Below are 22427 nucleotides of genomic sequence, written 5' to 3'. Positions count from 1 at the left end.
ATGGTGTTCGCCAGCATGTCCATGAGCCTGGAAGGGTGATGCAACAGCCTTCGCTGTCACAGCAAAGCAGTGACTCAATGACCTCTGGGAAAGAGACAAAAGATTTTGCTCTGAGCGTTGGGGCTGAGATTTCCGGTGGATGAAATAGCAGGGCTATTGGAGCACAGTGGGAACTCTTAGAAGGATCATTGTCCCTTGACACAGGCTGTGACTGTGCCACAATTCAGTTGATAAATTAGTAATTTGATCAATTGAAAAATCAATTGATTTTTCAGTCTTTATAAAACCGATCAGATCTGATTAAAGCTCAATATTTTTGTAGAGCTGAACTCTTCAGCAATGGAGTTGCTGAAGAAGTTATAGGTTAACCAATACAGAAACTAAGCAGTAAAAATTATGTTTTTTATAAATGGACTCAAAGCATTATTTGAAAGAAGTAAAATTCACTGACAGCTTGTTAGTTTTTCTGGCTTGCAGCCTCTCTGGTGTGGCAAAACCAAGGGACAGTAGCTGATGTCAAAAGCTATTAGGTGCAGAAAATGCCGAGAAACAGCTGCTCAACTAAAAGACACAGTCTGTGCCTTATCACAAAGTCATACCCAGCCCTATAGCTCCTATCTGGAATTTTATCTCATCTCCCTGGTTAACCATCAGCTTGCATTTATGCTGGAATCTAAAGTCTACTTTAGTAAAGTCAACTAAAGTTGTTAGTAACATAGAGGTGTCATGCCATAAGGATGGACAAAATGTCTGAAATAATTCTTTATCTAAGCTCATAGGACTTGAACACAGAACCCTATAAATTAACACACTGCCTTTGGCAATATGAAAATTTCTTAATTTTTGAGTCATAAATGTAGAGAAAATAGGCTTGCAGGAGGAATGCCAAAAGGGAGGTGGAGATGGCATGGGTAGCATGAAGGTCTCTCATAAAGAATGGTTGTTCCCTGGTAGTCCTCCCCATCTAATTGTTAACAGCAAATCCCTTTGGTTTTTACTTTGGTCAATAAAATTCTGGACTTGGCAATTGAAAAAGAGGAGCAAGGTGAGCCTGTAGGCATTGTGAGGCAGCTGGAGAAAGTAATAATCCTGTTAGACAAAGTATCTGGGAGCATGAAGGAAGAAATGAAGTAGAAATATTTTCTGTAAATCATCTAATTCCACCCTGCTACAACCAACTGCCATGTAAATTAGACGTTAGTATGCTGAAGGATTGTGGCCATATTATGACAGCAGTGATGAAGCCTTCTAGGAAGCACTTGAGACCCAAGGATATCCTGCTCCTTTAGACACAGAAGTGACTTTCCAAGGACATGTGTTTCCCTTTCAGCTGTGTGGTAGGTCCTGGTACACCCAACTCTGAGGGTGGGAAGGGGAGAGGTACGAAGAAGGTTGGAGGGAAGTGCAGATGAACTGTGAATTGTCTTTAGAGCTGCTCTGGTAAAGTAAATAAGATGCAGGCAGAAGGATGCTAGCATCTTTTCCCTAGCCTTTTCTTTTCTGTCCCTAAGTCTTACTACATCAACTTGAAGAATGTAGGCCAAGACTTTCAGCAGTGCCTGAAGAACCTGAGAAAATCAGACTCTGCTTTCAGGTTAGTCTGCAGTACTTGGAGATGATTTGTTGTGTAAGACTTACTAAATGACTTGGAACAAGACAGCTGTCATAAATCACACCCTCTCTTCCGCCCTTACGCTGCTGTAGGTGGATCAAACAAGAACACAACTTCTTTCAAATGTGCAACGTAATCTTACCCTTTCCTCTGGTCTCTTTGTATCTACAACTTACATGGAATTGGCTGTAGATGAATAACTACTGTTCATTTATTAGTAGTTGTTATCAATTAAACTGTCCTGTTCAGTTTCTGGAAGTTGAATTATTGTGGAAGGCTTTAACATCTGTCTGTAACGTGTCATCAAACTCTTCCGTTTACAAAAATACCATGCAGGCTCCCACATTATTCCCAGAAACATTACCTGTTAGATAAAATTGTGAAGTGTAGCAAGTGGGAGAAATCACCCGAAATCATATTGTATGCTGGGAAAAAGGAAAGGAAATGATCTTAAGCTAATGAAGCTGAAGAAAACCACAGGAGTGACATGGTAGTGACTTCTACAACCTTGATAGAAGTAAACTATCTGCATGCATTAATTTCTAGCAGATGCTGGATGAAAGCTGCCCATATGCTTCCTTCATCCTGTTCCACTCAGACTTTAGCAGAACTGCCCATGCCACCTCATGAACCTCACTTTGAATCATGAAGTGATTCCTGCCTCCCTGTCTGGGCTAGCAGACTCCTTTATTTCATTTTTCCATTGAAATTTCTTACAGGGTTTTGAGTCACACCATTTCCCTTGTCTTCCCAAATTCCTACTTTCCTTTCCTGTTCCTCCCTCCTCCCTTATCTGATGCATCATTCCAGTGACCTTTGCTACACCACTGAATGTTTTTCCCATGTTCTCCAGTTCTCAATCCCAAACTCCCAGTGTGATGGCTCACCACTGAGCCCTCTGAATTTTGCAGGAGCTACCTAAAATCTTGGGGATTCAAGGAAAAAGTCTCCCTTGGTGAATCATTTAGGGTGAGTAATTACTTTGGGGTCAGATAGTATCAGAACAAGGAATGAGAAACTGTTGCCTTTCATGGAAATCACGAAGTTTGGTAGACAGCAAACTAGTAAGTCAAGGCAGAAAGGCTTCTCAACCCAAGGTCTGGGTAGCTCTTTAATTTTCCTCCATGCCTTTCCCCTATTGTGCTGCCAGAGGCACAATCCAGGAGGAGACAGCCCCTCTGCTCTGCTCACTACTTGCCGCAGCACTGCCGTACGAAGAGGACTTTTTCTGGGTACCCAGCAATCCAGTCCTTCCCTCTTTCAGGGCTTTGAACTGTGTTTGACTGCTCAAAGCAGTCAATATAAACAGGATGAATAACTCCCTTTGTAGTGGCTGTTCTCATAGCAGGGAAGTCAGCTTGCTCCTGGAAATCACCACCATCCCTTGCACAATGCCTGGTACCCACATGGCCTAATGATGTGTCATGAGCCACCTCTTGCTGAAGTGCCACAGGAGAGTGAGGATGGGAGCCCAGGGCAGTCCTCCTGCACTAAGAGAACTCTGGCTGCCTGGCCAGCCCAACACTGGCTTGTGCCCTCAAGGTGGACAATTCACCTCCCTGCTGTCACATGGGCGTGTTGGGGACCATCATCTTTGGAAAAGACTTTCAGAAATGGCAAGACAGCTTGGTGTGTTCAGAGCTCCTGAGCACTTGGTCTCAGAGTATTTTTATGGAGCAAAGACTCTCTGAAAGACGAGTGTAAAGTGCTGTCTTTGATGTGTCCGGAGCAGCTCTGCAGCAGGATGGCCAATTAAAGGTGTTCCCACTGAGGGTTCATAGAGATGTGTCAAATGCAAACACACTAAGGCAAAAACACAGATGAAGTGTGTGACTAAAAGGTGATTAAAGGCTCCTTTGAGAGCTGTCTACAGTTACTATCAAAAATGCCATTGAGGGGAAGAGAAGGACAGAATATTGACCTGCAGTTAAAAAAATATGCATTCTGCACTGGCCAGCTGCTTTACTTGTCTGGGCTTTTGAATTTACAGTAGGAAAATATGATCTATGACACTGGGCTTTGTGAAGCATGTGAGGATTTAATAAACATCACCAAAATAATAATTTTAGATTGTTGTTGTTACTATTACTATTACTATTGAAACAGATCTCTTCAGTAACAGGCATTTCTTAAATGCTAACAATGTTTTCACTATAATACCAGTGCTGCTAAGATTAATGGCTATGCTGTTTAGTGTTGCAGCTGTTCTGTGGAAATACTTCACAAGTCATCCCAGGTCATGTAAACAAAAATGTATGCTGTCTCTACCAGTAGAAATGGGAAGAAGTGAACTAAAAACTTTTTCAAGATTTTTTTTGTGTGTACTGTTGCTTTACATGACTGAGAGGCCAGCTGTGTTAATGTGATGCTGCTCCTTGGTGTAAATGCATTGACACTCATCTGGAAAGGTTCCTACATAGTGTTTTTAGCTGTTTTTTGTGTTTTTTGTAAATTGAGCTCCATTTCCACCAGTTTAATAGGTGGTGCAATGCTGTTAAAAATCTAGCTGCTGTGCAGTGATCTGTGCTTCAATGCTCAGCTTAAAAAAATCAATGTATACCTCTCAGGTCCATTGCGACCACTTGATGAGAAGTTGTTTCATGCTGTACACACAAGGCATGCTACACTGAAGGGTTACACCATGATTAGTGTAACTATAACATGAAAATATCAAAGCATGCCAGGGTTGAAAGGAGGGAGGGACTGTCCAGGACAGTTTTTGTGCACAGTGTGAACAAATACATTTCCAAAGTTGTCTACCAGGTCTTGATTTCACTGAAAGAGCTATTGCATTATTTTCCAATGTGGTATATTTATAAGTCTTACTCATTCAGAAAAGGGATATGCTAAAAATAGAAGAATTTTAAGGTGTTCCATGATAAATTTGGCATGGGTATGGTGCACTTCACAAAATGTTTGTGAATGTTGTACATGTCTACATTTCTGTGAAGTATCATGTTGCATACATGCCAGATGTTGTGCAACGTGAGAAGAAATCCTTAGGTATCTAGCCAAATTCCTGTGATTTCCTGAGCTAGCTTCCTCCAGCTCTGCTGAACTGAACCGTGAGAAGTGACTCGCTAAACACTTTCAACATGTGGTTCTGCACAGTGGTTTGAGAAGGATCCAGGTATCACTTCATGCAAGCTTGTCTACCAGATAAGTTGCTTTATCTGAGATTTCCCGGGGAGATGTGGTGGTGTCTCCTGACGTATGGCTGCCATGATAACAGCTGCTCAGTCTAAGAGGAGAAATGGCCATTAAGAGAGAGCAAGGGTGGGAATGAAGCAATATTGGTCAGCAGGGTTAGCAGCAATGCTCAAAGTTATCTACGTCATTATTTCATTTTACTGATTTTGAAATGATGATCCTGAACAAAGAAGAGGAAAGGAGAAGGAAGAGTAGCAGCAGCTGCCAGGAGTCACCAGAAAACTGGGTTTGGTGGAGGCCTGCCTGGACAGCTTTCTAGTAGGCCTGCAGAGACCCATTGGTACAAGCAGAGGACCTTGAGAGGCTGAGTGAGGTTTCTCTGCTTTTTGTAGTGTGTGTTGGGCAGAGCTCCTAAGAAGGCAGAGGGTACCTCACCCTCCTTTGGAGCTCTTTTGAGTCAAGGGAGATATTCACCATGTGGACACACTCACACTTCTCCAAGGTCAGTACAGCTCTGGGGAGGCAGGAGGCTTCACCTAGCACATGGGTTGCATGATGGCCATTGGACTGGAAAACCCATCCATACCAGATGTGGATAACAGCAGCCCAGTTACATGAGAGCAAAGGCCAGGAAAGATGAGGGAATGGGCTGTCACCAATGGAGCTGTAGAACAGGAGGGATTCACTGGAGCAGGGCATGTCTCATCCTTTCCACAGTACTTCCAGATCTGTGGTTGCCCACAAATCAAGATCTCCTCAGCAGGAAAGTGAGTTTGGAAAAGGTTGGCAGATCAACAGGGGCACTAGGGGCAGGTGAGGCAGCACAACCATTTCTCCAGGGCTAAAACACCCTTTTGCTCTTCACCTTTCCTTTTGGAAGGTGCAGTACAAGTGCATGCTGAGCTTAGGATGAATCATGCCCAAGGGCTCTGCCAAGTAATTTATTTAACTGTGTTCAGCCTTTATTTTCTTAAAGTTTCTCTCCTAAAAGCCAATCTTATATTTCTGCCAAAGGCAGGCTAATTGTTCACTGGATTGGCCCAAATCCTGGAGTCATCCAGAACGCTGGCAAGAGCCCATTCATTTAGCAGTGTCTTGTAGTGCCTGGTCAAGTGTCATTTTTCTGATTAAAGAGGCCAATGTCTGTGTGTTGCAGAAAGAGGCTGAGAGCAGTAGGGAGCATGTGCAGGGCTCCTTAATGTGCACAGTGAAGACTTAAGTGCAAATGAAGAAACTGTGATGGGAAATGTAGTAGGACCTTGAGGTCTTGCAACTGATATTCATGAAAAATATTAATGTAAAGGAATGTCAAGAGTGGGTCATTGGCTGTTCTTCTGCATCTTTGATTAAAGTGAAGATTCTTCTTTATCTAAAATTCAAGCTCTTTGAGAAGGGGACAAGCTTTTTCAGGGCACTGTGGTTGTGGTGGAAGGTGGCAGAAGTTAGGCTCTGAACCTCATGGGCAGGTCTGAACATATTGTGAGATGGGAATGAGCAAGATCTGCACTGTGAGGACGTCACTGTGATGTGGGAAGGTTATGTAAGTTGTTTTGTTTGATCCTGAGCAAGAAGGCAGGCATAAAAGAGGAATGTGGAAAATGCAAGAAAAATTGTTTTAGCTCCTGGGCTTGTGGTCTTCCTCTGGTGCTTCTCACCCCTTTTTCTTCGTAATGGACCTCCTTGCTCAGTTTCAGGAGAAGCGATAAAGACAGTATCGTTGCCTCCTTCGTCACAGAATAAAGTCTGAAAGAGAGAGCACACATCTGATCAGCCTGTTAGCAGACTGAATGGCAATTACAGACTTGTGCCTTGTAAGATTCTCTTAAGAGAATCTCGTAAGATCACTCACTCTCTTGTCACTTCTGCTTTAAGCAGACTGATACCTGGTAAATGTCCAATGTGACTGTATCAGAGACTTCAGGGTTTTTCATTGCTTGTGAGCAAACACATTTTCCACTTGTACAAGATTCAGTCATGTAGCTCTTTTCCAGCACTGGGGTGACCAGAAAATTCAGATGGATTTGCAGAATCCTCTCCTGCATGTTGTGAAAGTCATGACTGTTCACAGAAAGTCTTGCTGTTCACAGAATCACGGAGGCTGGAAAGGACCTCTGAGATCACCAAGTCCAGTTTATGCCCTCACACCACCACATTGCCTAGACCATGGCACTGAGTGCCACATTCAGTTTCTCCTTAAACACCTCCAGGGATGGTGACTCCACCAGTTTCCTGTGCAGTCCATCCCAATACTTGATCTCCCTCTTCATGAGGAAGTACTTCCCAAAGTGCTGAATTGTGCTTGGCTCTGGCTGTGTTGATGCCTGATGAAATGTCTATAAAATCACTGCTCAGTAGACTGCAGTGAGTGACTTCCTCCCATTCCTCAACCGCAAGATTTGCTGGATGAATCAGAACCTGGGTTTGTTTTGTTTTTTTTTTTCTTTTGTTTTTTGTTTTGGTTTTGGTGGGGTTTTTTTGTTTGTTTGTTTTGTTTGTTTGGTTTGGTTTGGTTTTTTGTTTGTTTGTTTGGTTAGTTTTTTTGTTTACCTGGAAAAGCTATATCTCTTTTAGAGCCTTGCATTGGCAATGAGGATTTGCCACTTGGTCTTGTGGTTCCATTGGACCCACCGTGGCTGCCACCATGCTCAGGGGACAGGATCCAAAAAGTTCCTGCCTTGCTCCTGTGGAGAATCAACACAGAAATAGGAGAAACATCAACAGTCACAAAGCAATTCTTTGGGTTGTGGCATCTGGCTCATCAGGGGAAGGGAAAGGGAAAAACACAGCTCTAGGGATTTCCCCCTCCTCACCACAGCCTTGCTATGCCCAGGCCTGATGTAATGAAACCCAGGCTGTGACTTCATTAGTGACTTGCCATAAAAAACTGATGTGGTGAGCTGCTGTCACAGCCAAGATCAGGCTTGGGAAGTTGTTCTCTGAGGCTGGAGGGCAGTCTGGGTTGTGGAGGCTCTGCAGTATGATGGGGCTGCTCTGCTGGGGACTGTGAGGAGCCAGCCTGGAAAGAAAACTGGTTCCTGAGCTGGGAAACTGAGCTCGATGCCTAAGTGTGAAGAGAGGAGGAATTTTCCCTTTTTGGAATAAAATGGAAAATGAAAGGGCAAGGAGAGTAGTGTGAGTAATGCTTGAAATGAAGCATATGAATAAATGAGCACATAATGTTTGCAAGGTTTAGTTCATCAGTTCCAGGGGAAGTTGATAAGAGGCTTTTCAGTACTTGTGACCTTGCTTAAGGCCCATGATTATTTCATAATAGATTTCATTGTTTTCAAGCATAAGGTTAGGCTTTTGGGTTTTTTTTTGGACCATTCCTTCTGTCTCATCATATTATTATGTCTCATCTGTCTCATCCTACCACACATCAAGATTAAACTTTTTCAAGTAAACTGAACTATTCTGAATATCAGAAATCATTATTAAATAGCAACACTTTGAACAGAGGAAGGCACTGCAATTTAACTTCCAGCCTGAAAAGAATAATAGGCACTAGCAAAATTAAACATCACAAAACTTTGCCTTGTGATCTGTCCTTGGAAAACATCTCTTTATTCTTGGTTGAAGTGCATGATCCAATAAGTAATGTACAGCTGAAATGTCTCCAGACCTGAGCTGCCATTCTGGGTTGGTTCTGCTTTCACAGTACAGTTTTTGCATCCTGATGGATGATACTGTGGGAACTGTCTGCACCACTTCAGTCCCAGGATTATATCCCACAGGGATGGTTCATACATATCCAATAGTGACTTGCCTTTCTGTGCCTTCTACAAATACATCTGCCGTTGCTTTGAGCTGCTCTGTTAATGTCACTGCTGTAATTTTGGAGCATCTATCTGATGATACAGTAATGTTTGGTACATTTTATTGGGGTGCAAAAACATAAACCTCAGATCAGAATGATGGGCAAATGTTTTCATAGCTGGTAGCTTGTTTTGTGCAAGTGCTTTTGGAAGGTGAGGACAAGAAACCACCTCAAGCAGTGGTTGTGAAAATGGAGAGAGCCTAAAATGATTTCCCTTTATTTTTATATTTTATTTATTTTATCCTCTCCATCTTTATGCAGAAATCAAAGCAAGGAGGAGAAGCAGCAAAATAACAGAAATGTAAGGAAATTAAAAGTCAGTAAATTGAAGGGATGAAAAAAATTAAATATTTACTAAATATTTTTAGATTTGAGCAGAGTTGCTTCAAATCCTAAATGTTGAATTGATGCCTAATTCCAAAATATAATTTTCCTTCTATCAGTCCAAGCAATAGGTGATACTGGAAATGAAAATGACCTAATCAGGATAAACTTTTTTTTTTTTTAATCCATAAATTTAACAACTTTGTTGGCATTTGTCTTTTACCTTACCAATGTGTTCTGCTGGGCAGCCCTGTGCTTCCCATGAGCCTCACACAGCCTCAAAGCACAAGCAGCTGCAAGAAGCATTTATAAATTAGAAAGCCCCAGATTAAATAATCTCTTCTTGATCTGCAACTGAATGAAGCTGCTTGGGCTGAGGACCTGGTGATAGGGCTGAGGAAAGAGTCACTCAGCAGCAGGTGTCATATTCAGGCAGCTATTTTGGCTGCTCTGACTCTCCTCTGGAGGATGTTGCTTCACACTGTCTGCAGAGGGAAACAGTGAGCCTATGTTTAGATGCTGTGGACATGGATGAAGGGAAATGGTGTGTAAATTCTGCAGGATATGGCATCTCAGGAAAAATTGATGACTTTCGCCATGGTGGACAACTTCCTTCTCTTAGACCAGAGGAGGAAGGAAGGAAGGAGCCCTTGGCAGCCCAGAAGAGGGGTTGAAGGCTCTGGCTCCTGGCAATTGTCAGACCCTGTTGACTCTCTGCCTTCACTCTCCTAGGAAACACCTGAATTTCAGAACTTTCTCTCATTCTCTGCAGAAGGTGAAGTTGTGGCCAGGGAAACAGCACTTTGCTGTTGATGTTGCTGAAAAGATGTAGCATTGTGCAAAGGATTGGCCTGGATTAATTTTGATTTTATTTATCATACCAGGATTGTTGTCAAAACCCACCTGCTTGAAAATAAGAGAAAATGAAAATAAGAGATGTAAAAAGGATGAAAGAGTCAAGTGACTTGGAGCCTACAGACAGTCTGGAGGCTGCTGCATGGCTCAGGGCCTTGTTTCAGTGAAAGCTATTTAACATTTTGTATAACTGATGGCAAAATTGAACACTATTAATGGGCTTTCTTTATGGCTATAACTCATTCTTATTTCTCAGAGGCAACAGAGTAGAGGCCAGATTGCTTTATCCTGTGGTATTAAAAAGTCTGGGGCTGAGAAGCTTAGTGCTGCTTTGTCAGGATTTTCTCCATCTGGCAAAGTAATAGAATAAAATCATCCTATATGGAGAGCTGCTTTATTTTTTAAAAGAATGGTCTTTCTCTTTCAATTCAAAGTCTTCAGAAAAAGGTGGGGAGTAGGGTGTATATGTGAATATTTTCATTCATTAGCTGCCTTTTCTATATTCAGGAGCTATAATTCCTGACTACCAGACTTAAACCTCTCACCTGAATGGAGGAAAAGGCAGATAGAGATTAAAAGCCCTCTTCAGACATATGAAAGATTTAGAGGGTCCAGAGTGGTGAAGAGATCCCAGGGGAGGTTACAATGTCATAGGTAGGGGAAGATGAATTTTATAAAATCAAATTTCTTTTCTTTAAGTGGAAAAGAAAAAAAGAAAACATGGATTCATTTTTTTTCTTTTCTTTTCCTTCCTCCAACAATTAACAACAAAAGGATATTTTTTTGTTTTCATCAATGTTGCTCAAAACAGTAAGTGAGCATCTCTAGTAATGAATCACATCACTCATCACTTGCTCAAAACCCTTGGAAAGTTTCTTGTGTGTTTTTGAAGTCAAATGGTCAGTCAGATGAAACCTCTTCTGGTGACATACCACAAGTAGCAAATTACTATTAGGAGTATTTTGAGTGTGCTGGCACACACTAACTTACATCAGTTGACAATATCAACTAAACTTGAAAAATTTAACACTGTTTCTGAAACCAGAAACCAAATCTAAGATTAAATGTTTTGATGGAAACAGTTCACCAGGCTCTGGGCATGTAAAAGAAAGAAGGTACTCAAGGGGACAGACTCAAATACCACTGAAAACAGATCTGAGTAGGATCTTAGGGATGAAGGAAAAAGAGGAGAGAGTGAGCTCCTACCAGCTTTTGTAGCTCTTTGGTCCCTTCCCTTCCCGTGTTGTAAGAATTACATTTCAAGTAAATGCTTGTGTTACTGCAATTCATAGAACAAGAAGGATGGAAAATATTCCTTTGTCCTTCACTATCCAAGCCAAAGAAGCTCAGATGACATCTGTCCTCTGGACTGTCCCAACACCCCACCCCCTAGCTGAGGGTCAGGTCTGAAATAATCTTTGGGAAAGTTTGAACCTCAGATCTAAACCTTGGATTTTCAGCACGTGAAGGTGTTTGCGGTGTAATTACACCCCAGAGTGGCCTGGTGTTGCACAGGGTCAAACAGGCAGGACAGGATTCGAGGAAAATGTATCATAATGCGCTTTGTTATGTGGCACAACTAGATTATTCTTTTCATATTTGTTCTGAGAAGGTCTGAAAAACCCAGGTGAGAAGAGAGGCTGAGCACTGTGCATTTACAAAGTCTCTGCTCCAAAGAGCTTAGTATTTAAGTATTGAAAAGTGGATAAATAGTGAAAAAGAAGACTTTTGGAAGTATATTGCATAAAGTCCCTAGCAGAAAGCAGCACAGAAATATCCTGTAAGTCCCATATCTCCTGTGTCCTGTCCCAGAGTTTTTTCTATTGGCCTGACAGTCAATCATTTCCTCATCTTTTCTTTCATACAATCTATCCATAAACCTTCTGCAGAGTTGTGGTTACATGCTTCAGTTGTTCAGAACATCTTAGTTACAAGCTTTGACTCTTAGTTTTTTTGGAAAGACCATGTCAAAATACTACTCAATAAAATTAAATTAAAAAGATTTTCCCCTTCCCCTGGGCACAGGCACATTGCCAGCAGTCTGTTAGTCTAGAAGTCTGAATATTGCATGTTCTTCCCATCATTTGGTTATGTTTTATATCTGTGTTTGCTTAATACTGTTTTAAGGAACCACTGGCAGATCTGGGGGTTATATGCTGGATAGTCCAACAACAATCCTACCAGAGGATCAAACAATCAAACCAGAAGAACCTGTCAGCTGTGGGGCTTGCAGTGTTTTAGGTTTTTGCCTTGGGACACTCTCAAAGTTCCTTGTTTACCCTGACAAGGAGGTAAGACAGGAATTTTAAAACAAGGTGTTACCTAGTAAAAGCAGGCTGTTGTTGAGGGAAAGATAAGTCTGGGCAACAGTGGGACATCAGCCACCTGCTCACATGTCATCACTGTACCTAAAGACCCCCAGAACATTTTCATTGGGAAGAGAAATATCATTCAAGAATTTAGGATGGTTAAGTGTTACTGAGACGCGGTCCTCCACATTGAGGTGTGTCAAATGGAGCTGGAACAAGGTCTTAAAAGTCTTTTCCTGGCACATTTCTGCTGTGCACCATGTGAATAATGTTTGCCTGCTGACATTGTCATTCACGAGGAGATCTATCTTGAGGTCGATAGGTCTGTTTGAACAGCTGGGAAAATGGAAGTTCAAGTGGCAAAAAATCAAATAGATGCCTTGATTCTTTATCACCAGCTCTTGGCTCTTGCATTGGATGTCTTCACAAATACCCTTTTGGACCAGGCTCAGTTTGGAGCTGTTTACAGGTCTGGACACTAGAAAGGAAAGCAAACATATGCGAAAATGAGCTGCTGAGTTCTAATGACCCTATTTCAGCCTCATGTGACTTGCAGCAGTGTAATTCCTGATAAATGGAGATACCCTTTCAGTGGCTTACCTGCAGGAAGCTCTGTGGAAAGACCCTGGACACATGGCTGGGAGTTCAGACATGGAACTAGGGTGTTAAAAAGTTCCAGGGATTCAAACATCCCTTGAGAAACCCAAGATAGGGAGATTCAGTGAAAATGGCCTTCTGCCATGTTTAAAGGGAAATAATGGGGAGGAATATCCATGTGTTTGTGTGCAGAAGGTATACCTTTATTTTTTCTTCTGACGTTAAGAAGTGGGTGTGATCAGAATAGGGGTTTACCAAACGAACCAAGGGTTTCAGGAAAGTAAAGGATTTTTTTACCTATGAAATATTCATTTGGTTAAAAAGCTACTGATCACTAAACTCAAATTGAATATGATAAAGAACCTGCTCTTCAGCCACTTCTGCACATCCCTCCTTGCCAGCTCTGGGCTCTCACTGACCTCTCATGTACGCAGCGGAGGTCTTAAACGGCACTTTCTGTAGAATACCTAAATAGTCTTCAGAGATGTTCCCTGAAGGAAAGAAAAGATTAAGTGACCACTCCATATTTTATTTTCTATATTTATTTATTTATTGTTGTGTAAAATGCTGTCAGCATTTGGCACCTCATGTATTTGCTAGAACCATGCTATAAGCAAAATCAGCAGCAGCTTTAAAGCAACAAACAGCAGCAGCAGCTACAACAGGATGTAGGAGAGGTGAATCCTGATGCTTGGCTTATAGGATCTGATCTGCACAGGGAAATCACAGCAGGGTAACTCAGCTGGTAAATTTATAACAGTCTAAATCTCTGATAGATTGCAGTTATCAGTCAAAAAAAGAAATTATTATATTTCTTATCCTACTTCTTACAAAAATGAAGGGAAGCTTAATCTGTTTTTAAGGTGCAATTACAGCAGGAAGCTTTTAAACATTGAAGTGGAACATGCTTCTCCAAATGGCTCTTCTGAAACGTTGCTCTGTTCCCTCAGTGGTTAAAATGCACCTGTGGCCAGAGCTTTAGGTGAGGTTTTGATTGTTCGTACCTGAACTCTGTGGATCGCAGGGGCAGGGAAGGGGCACAGCCCAGGGCCAAAGGCAGCCGTTTGTCCCGGGAATGTCCCCAAAATCCAAAGGGCTGGGCCGGGGAACGGCCGGGGCTGCCCCGCTGCGGAGCGCCCGGCGGTCACAGACACAGGGGACGGGGCGGTCCCACGGCCACTGGGGGACAGGACATCTCGGTGCCAAGGCTACGGGGGAACGGCTCCCTCACACGGCTGCGCCTGGGAATGCGGGCGGCTCCTCCTGCCGGAACCGCATTCCCGGGCCCGCATCCCCGTGTCGCCCCTCCTGCATCCCAGCACAGCACCTGCACCCCACCACGTCCCCCTGCGTTTCATCTTCTTTCCAGCAACATTTCACCTTCCCATCTGCTCTGTGTAAGCCTTTTCTCTTCTCACCTTCCTGGGCATTCAGTGAAGGGCAGTGATTATACTTCCTGTATTTTGTCCTTGTGTAAAATCACAAAATACTTTGGCTTGGAAGGGACCTTAAAGGTCATCTAATTCCAACTCCCCCCACCCAGGGTACACAAATCACCCAAGTTTTCCTGTGAATTTCTTTATAAAGTTGGTATAAGGGTCACTCAGATCCTACAAAGATCTCTGAAAGACCAGTTAATACACAAAACTGAGTTCTACTAAATCTTGTCCTTACATGAATGAGAAGTCTCCTAAATGCAGGGTGGCACAAGGATCTTAAACTTCATGGGATTCCTGAAACTAAGGGTTTAAAAAAAAGAGATTCACCACTCTAGACCCTTAGAATATCTGCAAGGACTGACTTCTGTTTGTCCAGGAGAAGCTGGTCCCACTCACAAGTTCCCCTGCGTGGCAGTTTGTAACATTGCACCCTCTGCACTCACTGCTGGAGCAGGAGGCTGTGGATATCTTGAAAGAATTGCAGTTTTTCTCTGATTTCAGTAGTTGATACACTTTGGAGAGAAGCAGGTGCTCGTGCTCCAAGAGTAAGTTGTGTATCTAAGTCCCTTGACTGCACAGGAAATCCCCAGAGAAAAAACAAACTTATTTTCCTTATATTAGTCATATCAACAGTGTTTTATTGAGTGCACAGGCACTGCAGAGATGGGGAGATATGGCATGGGATGGGAGAAAACCCTTCTGGCTCTCTTTTAAAACTAAAGCTGTTAGAGTGGTAGTTTCTAATGGAGCCCCCAAGGATTGCAAGTGTCCTGCAAGAAGAGAGAGTATTTTTACAGAACCTGGCTGGAATTTAGGGAATTTATCCCATAAAGCAGAAAATCCTCTGCTGTTCAAGCAGCCTTTGGAAGCTGCAGCCCTGCAGCATCTGCTCAGTAAGCCAAATGCTGTGTCTGCACACACAGCCCAGAGCTGCCAGGAGGCCCATCAGTCATCAGCTGCTTTGGGATATTCATGGCATTTCTCAAGATCTGCCCCTCACTGATCTCACTGCACTCTGCTTTTCAAAAACTGTACTTATATTTACTGAGGTCTGCACAAGTTTTGTATGTGTATATGTCATGTATTGGGTGATATCAGCTGTATTTCTGAGAAGGCAATGTGTGGGGAAAAAAAAAAAAAAAAGATGTTTTATGGAGATGTTTCCTGTTCTTAAGGCAGCTTATATCTGGGTTTTAGTCTTATTTCTCAAGTTAATTCTTTTATCTGAATCCTTTCAGAGCAAGCCAGAAATGACTGAATTTACTAAAGTTCCAGGACTGGTGGGTGGATGTGTTCAATTGAATCACCTAATTGGCTTTACAATAGTAGCAGGGTGAATCAGAAGTAATCCCACAGAAGTCAATAGGATTATGTGATCTTGAAATGCTGTGAGAAGGAGGAAAAGCAAAGCTACATTTGGGACTAAATACCAAGGACATCATACTGGTATCATTGTCCACCCTGATTCATGGATGCTGTATATCAGACTGGTTGAAAGAAACCTGTTGACAAGGAAGGAGTCTTTGCAGGAAGCCATTTAAGCTCTTTTGTCCTAAAGAAGCTGTCAGGAGATCAATCACTTGACCCCTGTCAGCATAGGATGAGCATCCAGAGGATGCATCCCGAAGGAAAAGGGCCATACTCTTTCCATTAACAGTTTTTCCCACTCAGACAGAGAGGATGCACCACAGGACTGAGAAATGGAACTGGGAGGAGCTGTAGCCTCACTGACATCCCCATGATTTCCACCTGCAATGTGGAAACCAAATCCTGAGGTTTTCAGTTTAGGTCCTTAGGGGTCTCATCTAAATTCCTCAGGACCTAAAGAAGCTGTATCTTGCCAGGAGGAACTGTGGGGCTGTGGGACACATGGATAAATGGGCTGCTGCCAGACAGGTCTGAGGAGATGTGACTGCCTGGGGAACTCTCTTTGCTGGTTGCCTCAGTTTCCCCACCTGTGAGATGAATATAATGGGAGCTGGAGAAAGGGCAGTGAAACCAAGAGATGACAGTGACATGCCAGAGCACAGAGTTTTCCTACCCAGACATGGAAAACCCCTTGAATTTTTTTTTTCCTTTTTTTTTTTTAGCCTTGTCCTAGTACCAGGCACCTCTTAGAGTGATGTGCTCTGCAGTGTGGATGGCATCACAGCTGGATGGACACTGCAGGCACAAAAGGAGGTCAATAACCTGAACTTACTTTATAAAGTAAAGAAGTGTGAGCAGGAAACAAAGAGCTTCCAATTCCTCTGTACCCCCCACCCATTTAAGTGCTCATGAAATTAGGCAAGGTGACTCCATACATCTCTGTCAGCCTGCTATACAGGCAGAACTCACCTAATTCTCTATTAGGCAAGCTATCTGAAGTCCCCAAAGGCACTGTTTACTCTCTGCTTCCCGTGAAGTGTCCTGCAAACAGCTGCTGGACAGTAAAGCATCCTGGCTCGCCTGGACTGTCCCAGCTGCGTGATGCTTGCCCAGTCCCAGCTGGCTCATGTCCTCTCCTGGGCTCAGCAGCAGAGCTGATCTCTGCTCATGGCTGTGTCTGTCAGACATGCACCTGCAGAGCCTGAGGACTGTCACTCTGCTCCTGTGTATTGAAAGGGGACTGAACTCTGCCACCAGTGTTAAGTCCTTCCAAAAAGTCAACTTTGGAAGTGCCCCTTTCTTTTTCTTTCAGAAGAACCTCTTAAGAACTCATCACTGCACCCTTTCAGAACGTGTAGAGTTTAAGACCAGAACTGGTGAAGTCTGTCCTGCTTATCAATATGGCATAGGTCACAGAATTTCATGAGCTATTCATCTGAGCCACTGTCCCTGGAGGAATTTCAAAGCTGTGTGGATGTGGTGCTGAGTGATTTGTGATCCTAGGCAGTATTTGCATTTTAGAGGAGACAAATCATGGGTGTTGTTTATGTGTCTTACCTGTCCTGATGGGCTTTGCAATGCCCTCCTTGGCAGGATGAGTTGCCTGAAAGAGAAGCAAGAGAAGAGATGGGTTTACTGGGAGCTGGGCATAGCCATGTGCTTTAGAAGGAGATCTTAAAAGTTTCTCTTGCATCCCATGAACTTTATGAGCAGGGAGCCAGTGCCAGGCTCTTATAGAGCCTCCCAGGTCTCTGAGGGATTGCTGCAAAGCAAATAGCTCCTGCAAGCTCTGTGCCCTTATCCAAACACCATCCTGTCATCTCTCATCACAGGCCTTTTTTTTTTCTTCTGCAGAAAATCTCCATTCCAGACACAGCCAGCAATTCTCTCAGTAAGGTCAGAAATGTGTGTGGGTTTTGATGGGGATATACTGGAAGTGGAAGCCCTGAAAACCTCACTCTGGGGCTTGCGAAACTTGGAGAGCGTAGGACAGAGTGGGACTGGACATGCATGAGAATCAGTGCTGGTCCCTGGGAAGCCAGTAACTGGCTGAAAAATAAAAAGTCAGGAGCCCCACCACAGGTCTGAGAGTGACAGCTTTGTCCTGCTTCACCTCTACATCTCCAAAGGTGGCTTTGTAATTTAAGTATCTGTAATACATGAATTGGTCATTTTCTTTCCCCACACCTATGTAAGACAGTGAAGAAGTTATCTGTTGAGACAGTACTTCTCTCGGTGACCATCCTAAGCTGAACTGGTAGGCTGCTGGGTTCAGAGAAAAAGAGGAACTTAGAGCTGTGGGTTGAAAAAACAGGATTTTCCAAGTTTTAGATCCCCTACGTGACATATTTCCTTGCAAACTCTCATGGATCCTGTGCACATGCATCATTAAATGTGGGACTGAGAACAGCCATCGCTGAAAAGACTCCCAAGGGCCATCAGCCAGTTTCTCAGCTTTGGTCTTGGACATTTGCACTGGGTTCTCCCTCACTTACACTCAGGGCACAAGGAAGAGTAACTTTTCCATGCCATGTATGAGCATTTCTGCTGGCTGTGGAGAATTAAAGACATTTTTGCCTGAGAGGAAAGGGATGCTCTGTTCCCAACTAGATTATCCTAAATGAAATCAGGGAGCAAACCCACTTCTAGCTGCAGGGAAATGATTGGTAAAGTGCTTAAGACATTCTCACTGGGGAGGTGTTCACCTTGCAGCCCTCCCTCAGAGCTGGTGGGCAGGACAAGGCTGAGGGTCACAGCTTGCTTAGTAGTCAGGATGAGAGAAATAAAATTAAAATGTATTGATGGTTTGTGTTCTCACCTTAGAAGTCTCCTCTTGGTTGTAAACAGCAGCTACTGATGTGATTTGCTTTAGTGACAATTGAATAGATATTCAAATAAGACTTTAGAGCTTGCTTTGAAATATTACTGTCATTATGTCTTTCTTTTTTAATAGCAAAAATATTGCATGGGATGCTGTAATTTGGAGTTAACACTGCACACAGTAGGAGCTCAATGAGATTAAATTCTGCAGTGCCAGCTTGGAAAGAATCCATGATAAAGACTTTCACTCCATCTGGAGTGATCTGAGGGCTGCTGATGAAGGATCTCAGTCTTAACTCAGCTAGCAGAATAATCTGAGTTTCCTTCATTAGGGAAAATTATAATCAAGTGCCAGTGAAAATAAGTTTTATCTTCTTCCCTTTAATCATTTTACAAGAAAACAAACGGGTGCCGCCCAACGGTCATCCCAATGACCTGTGTCAGAGCTGTCACTAGAATCACTAGAGGTCTCTGAAGTGTCCTTCCTCATATAGAAAGCCCAAGAAACCTAACCCTGAAAACACAGCACCCCGAAGTTAGCCTTTGGCCAGGGCTTTTCCACTAGAGATTTCCTGCAGTGTTCAACAAGTGGGAGATGTGCTTGCAGGGGCAATTTTCAGTGGATTACTCCTCTCCCTCTCCCTCTCCCTCTCCCTCTCCCTCTCCCTCTCCCTCTCCCTCTCCCTCTCCCTCTCCCTCTCCCTCTCCCTCTCCCTCTCCCTCTCCCTCTCCCTCTCCCTCTCCCTCTCCCTCTCCCTCTCCCTCTCCCTCTCCCTCTCCCTCTCCCTCTCCCTCTCCCTTTCCTTCTTTTAATTTTTATCAGTGTTGTCCACCAGAGGGCGCCAATAGGTCCCAAGTGGAGCAGCCCTGACAAGATTATTTTTAAGCAGAGAGAAATAACCAGCTGAGAGTGCAGGAAGGTATTGGGTGCTGCAGGAGCAATTCTGGTTCCATCAGTCAAACTGCTAAAGAGGTTTGGCATTTTTTAATCCAACAGCCTTGAAGACTAAAACAGCCACTATAAATAACTGTACTGACTTTTAGCATTTGCCAGCCTGGTGCCAGAACAGTGCTGAAAAGGTTTTTACAGGCAGTTTCCAGGTTAAAAATACAAGGACTACAAAATCCATAGATGTGGTGGACTGTCCCAGATTCTGGGCTTTGGACATCCACAGCATTTGTTGCTAGAGGCAGGTGGTCTGAGTGTCTGATATGACAGATCTTGCAGTGCTGCTTTGCAAATTTGTTAAGGTATGTGTATCTCAAAATTACATTTTTTCAGTCTTTTCTGTCCCAAACTCTTTCACTGATTACATGTATCTCTCTGTACACATAAGTGTCTACATAAATGTACATATATTTATAAACCCGGTAGCAGTGAGATGCAGCAGGCAGAAGGGCAGAGGCTTTAGCAATCTGATAACAGTGTTAAGAAGGAAAATGTAGATTATGCACCACCAGAGAGCAGCTATTCTTATTCCAAAGAAAAAGAGTTACTTAGGAAGGCTATAGACGAGCAGATGGCTGAAGCCAAGAATTCCTTCTGTTGAAAGATGAAGAGTTGAACTAACTTTAGCACCACCCACATGTAGATAGTTAAAAAAAATAGTAGGTTAGTTCCAAAAAATGACACTTTCCATGTCTGACATTAACACACTTTGTCACCCTTGGAAATAAGACATAAAGGAAGTTTCTTGGGGTGCTGGAAAATGTGGGGGTGGGTATTGTGTGTATTAGAAGTGCTGTTGGAATCAGAGAAGCAGCTGTGGTATCAGAGTTGCTTTTTTGATTTGGTCTCTTGTGGTGGATTTCCTTCACTCAGAGCACCAAGTTTTGTGGTGATGTGAATTCCTTTTTTCTACCCCGTGTGATTTTCTCTTCCCAATGGTTATTCCCATTGCAAGTGTAAATTCATCAAAAGGAAGACAAGTAGCCAAATTCCATGTACCTGCTATGGGGTTTATGTCCTTCAGTTATCCTTGCTACAATTAGAAATCACACCCTAGAATGGGGCTGACAAAGCAGGGCAGGACAGTCAGCTGCTTCCTCCTCACCGTGGGGCACCACACACTGGCCCCCACAGAGATAACTGTGTTATCTCCAGCACTGAAATTTAGCAGTATTTCGGAGGAGGACTTGTAGGCACAACCAGACCATCTCAGACAGTGGTTGTTTTCTGAGGAAGCAAAGTGAGACACATCTGAAACCAGGTTGCTGGCAACAAGGCACTGGGCTATCTTCTCTCCACCTCTCTCATAACCAGGCAGGACAGAGGTCGGCTTGCCTTGCATCTTGGATTATGAGCTTTCCACTTCCATTTATTGAGGAGAAATCGCATGCTTGAAATTAATGTTAGCTTTCTTTTTCTGCAAGATCTTTTCTCCCCATCTTTGTTACTTCTTTCTCTGCCCTAATTCATGTGGGCACATTTATAATAAAAGGCAGAAACTGATTTTCTGGCCACAGCATATTTTTTTTTGGAAAACAGTAGGTAAAAAAACCAAAAAAACAAACAAACAAACAAATAAACAAAAAGACAAAGAAAAAGACAATGAATGAAGTAAGAAATTGCTTACCGTCCTCTGAGAGGCCAAGACCATGATGGTGGCTAATGCAATGATGAGCAATACAACAAGAGTAGCGATGATGAAATATGAACATGTTTTGGTAGTGGCTCCAAGCCTCCTTGAAATGGTGTCTTCATTATCATGCATGGCTGAGTCATGAGAGTACTTCACTTGAAAAAGTGTTTGCTCTTGTGCTGAGCACATTCTTATATAGTTCTCAGGGTACTGCTCTGGATCTCCCCTCGATCAGGTTTGAGATGCGGCCCATCTCTGTTCCTGGCAGGATTTTCCCCCTTCATCCTGGCTCATGTGATCTGGAAAAAAAACTTCATCACTTCTGGTACAAAGAAAGAGGGACCTGGGGGCGTGAAGCAGAACACAGCTGTGGAGAGGTGAAGGAGCATCATGTTCTTGCTCAGGGATGTTGCGACGGCAGTTTTGTGCACTGCATCAGAGGTTTCTGATGTCAGAAGGTGAACAGTTATCAAGATCAGTCGTGCCCCCTTCCTGGCTTTCTGTCACACAGAAATGGCTGGCTATGCAAATTCTATTTTATTTTCTACTCAGTGCAACTGCAGTCCTGTACAGTACATCACCCCAAAGCTCTACCTCCCTGTTGCACAGAGTAACCAATTCTTACTGCCAGGAGTGTCTCAGAGCTGCCATCTCCAGAATTCTGAATTTAGAGGTGAGGTGGCTCTGACTGTGAAGCTCTGGAGAAGGTAGGTGTCCTGGCATCTTACTGCTATGACTACAGTCTTTCATGAAAACACTAGAGCACAGCACCACAGAGGTTTCTGTTCATTTCCAAAGTAGTGTTTTTCAGAGCATCTCTTATCACCATGGAAACAGGCATAGTTTGTTTAAATGAGACACGAAGGGGAGCAGCCTCCTCTCTGTAAGGTGAGACAACAGTGTAGCCCACCTGATCAAGCCTTCCTCAGGAAATCTGTCCCTCAAATCTGACAGGGTGTATGTGATGGATTCTCACCTGCTGGGTTGTGCCTGATGGATGCAAAATGTCTGGACAGCTGCTGGCAGCAGGGATTCTCACTCCCCCTAGTTTGTACTGGAAATTAGTAACTGAGGGAAAGATTTATACAGGTTTGCCCATGAAAGGTCATTCATCCCCTAAAGCCACCAGTCCTGTAGAGTAGCAAACCCACCATTTGGAAAGGAGAACATTGAGGATTCCTAGCACTGTCACTGCTCCCCAACCTTTCTTGGCAGTGTGACAGAAATGAAAAATAGGAAAATCCAAATGACAAAAATTGTGGAGTGACTGGCAGCATCTACTGTTCATGAAAAGATGGTTCACTATCTCTTGCTTGTGGCTGAGCAGATCCACCCCTCAGCAAGGGAGATGGTCTTAGAGGATAGTGGTAGCGTAGTTTTGTCACATCATGCATGGTGTCATGAGGACACTGTCTTCTGTGAGTTTGTAGGTTTCTGTGGTTGCACATGGATCTTCATGGAGCTCCTGAGAACCTGTAAAACATTTGGGCTGAACTTCCTTATGAGCAGACCACCGGACATTGAGGATTAGTGGTGACAGCTACAAAAGAAAGA

The 22427-nt window shown here is 43.3% G+C and overlaps 1 protein-coding gene across 1 annotated transcript; it reads right to left on the bottom strand.

Annotated features, from left to right (window-relative positions):
• Window positions 1–12147: 12147 nt before the first annotated feature.
• Window positions 12148–21062, bottom strand: TNFSF8 (TNF superfamily member 8). The gene is made up of 4 exons (XM_008499278.1): window positions 20868–21062; window positions 17029–17074; window positions 13084–13155; window positions 12148–12545 (listed from the first exon to the last, which is right to left on the bottom strand). Exons 1-4 carry the CDS (start codon window positions 21060–21062, stop codon window positions 12148–12150), a joined length of 711 nt encoding a protein of 236 aa, XP_008497500.1.
• Between the last annotated feature and the right edge of the window lie 1365 nt (window positions 21063–22427).

Source organism: Calypte anna, chromosome 17 (genome assembly GCF_003957555.1).
Source record: "Calypte anna isolate BGI_N300 chromosome 17, bCalAnn1_v1.p, whole genome shotgun sequence".
NCBI classification, from domain to species: Eukaryota; Metazoa; Chordata; class Aves; order Apodiformes; family Trochilidae; genus Calypte; species Calypte anna.
The sequence above is the reverse complement of the archived record's forward strand: the minus strand, read 5'-3'. Positions and strand labels throughout refer to the sequence as shown.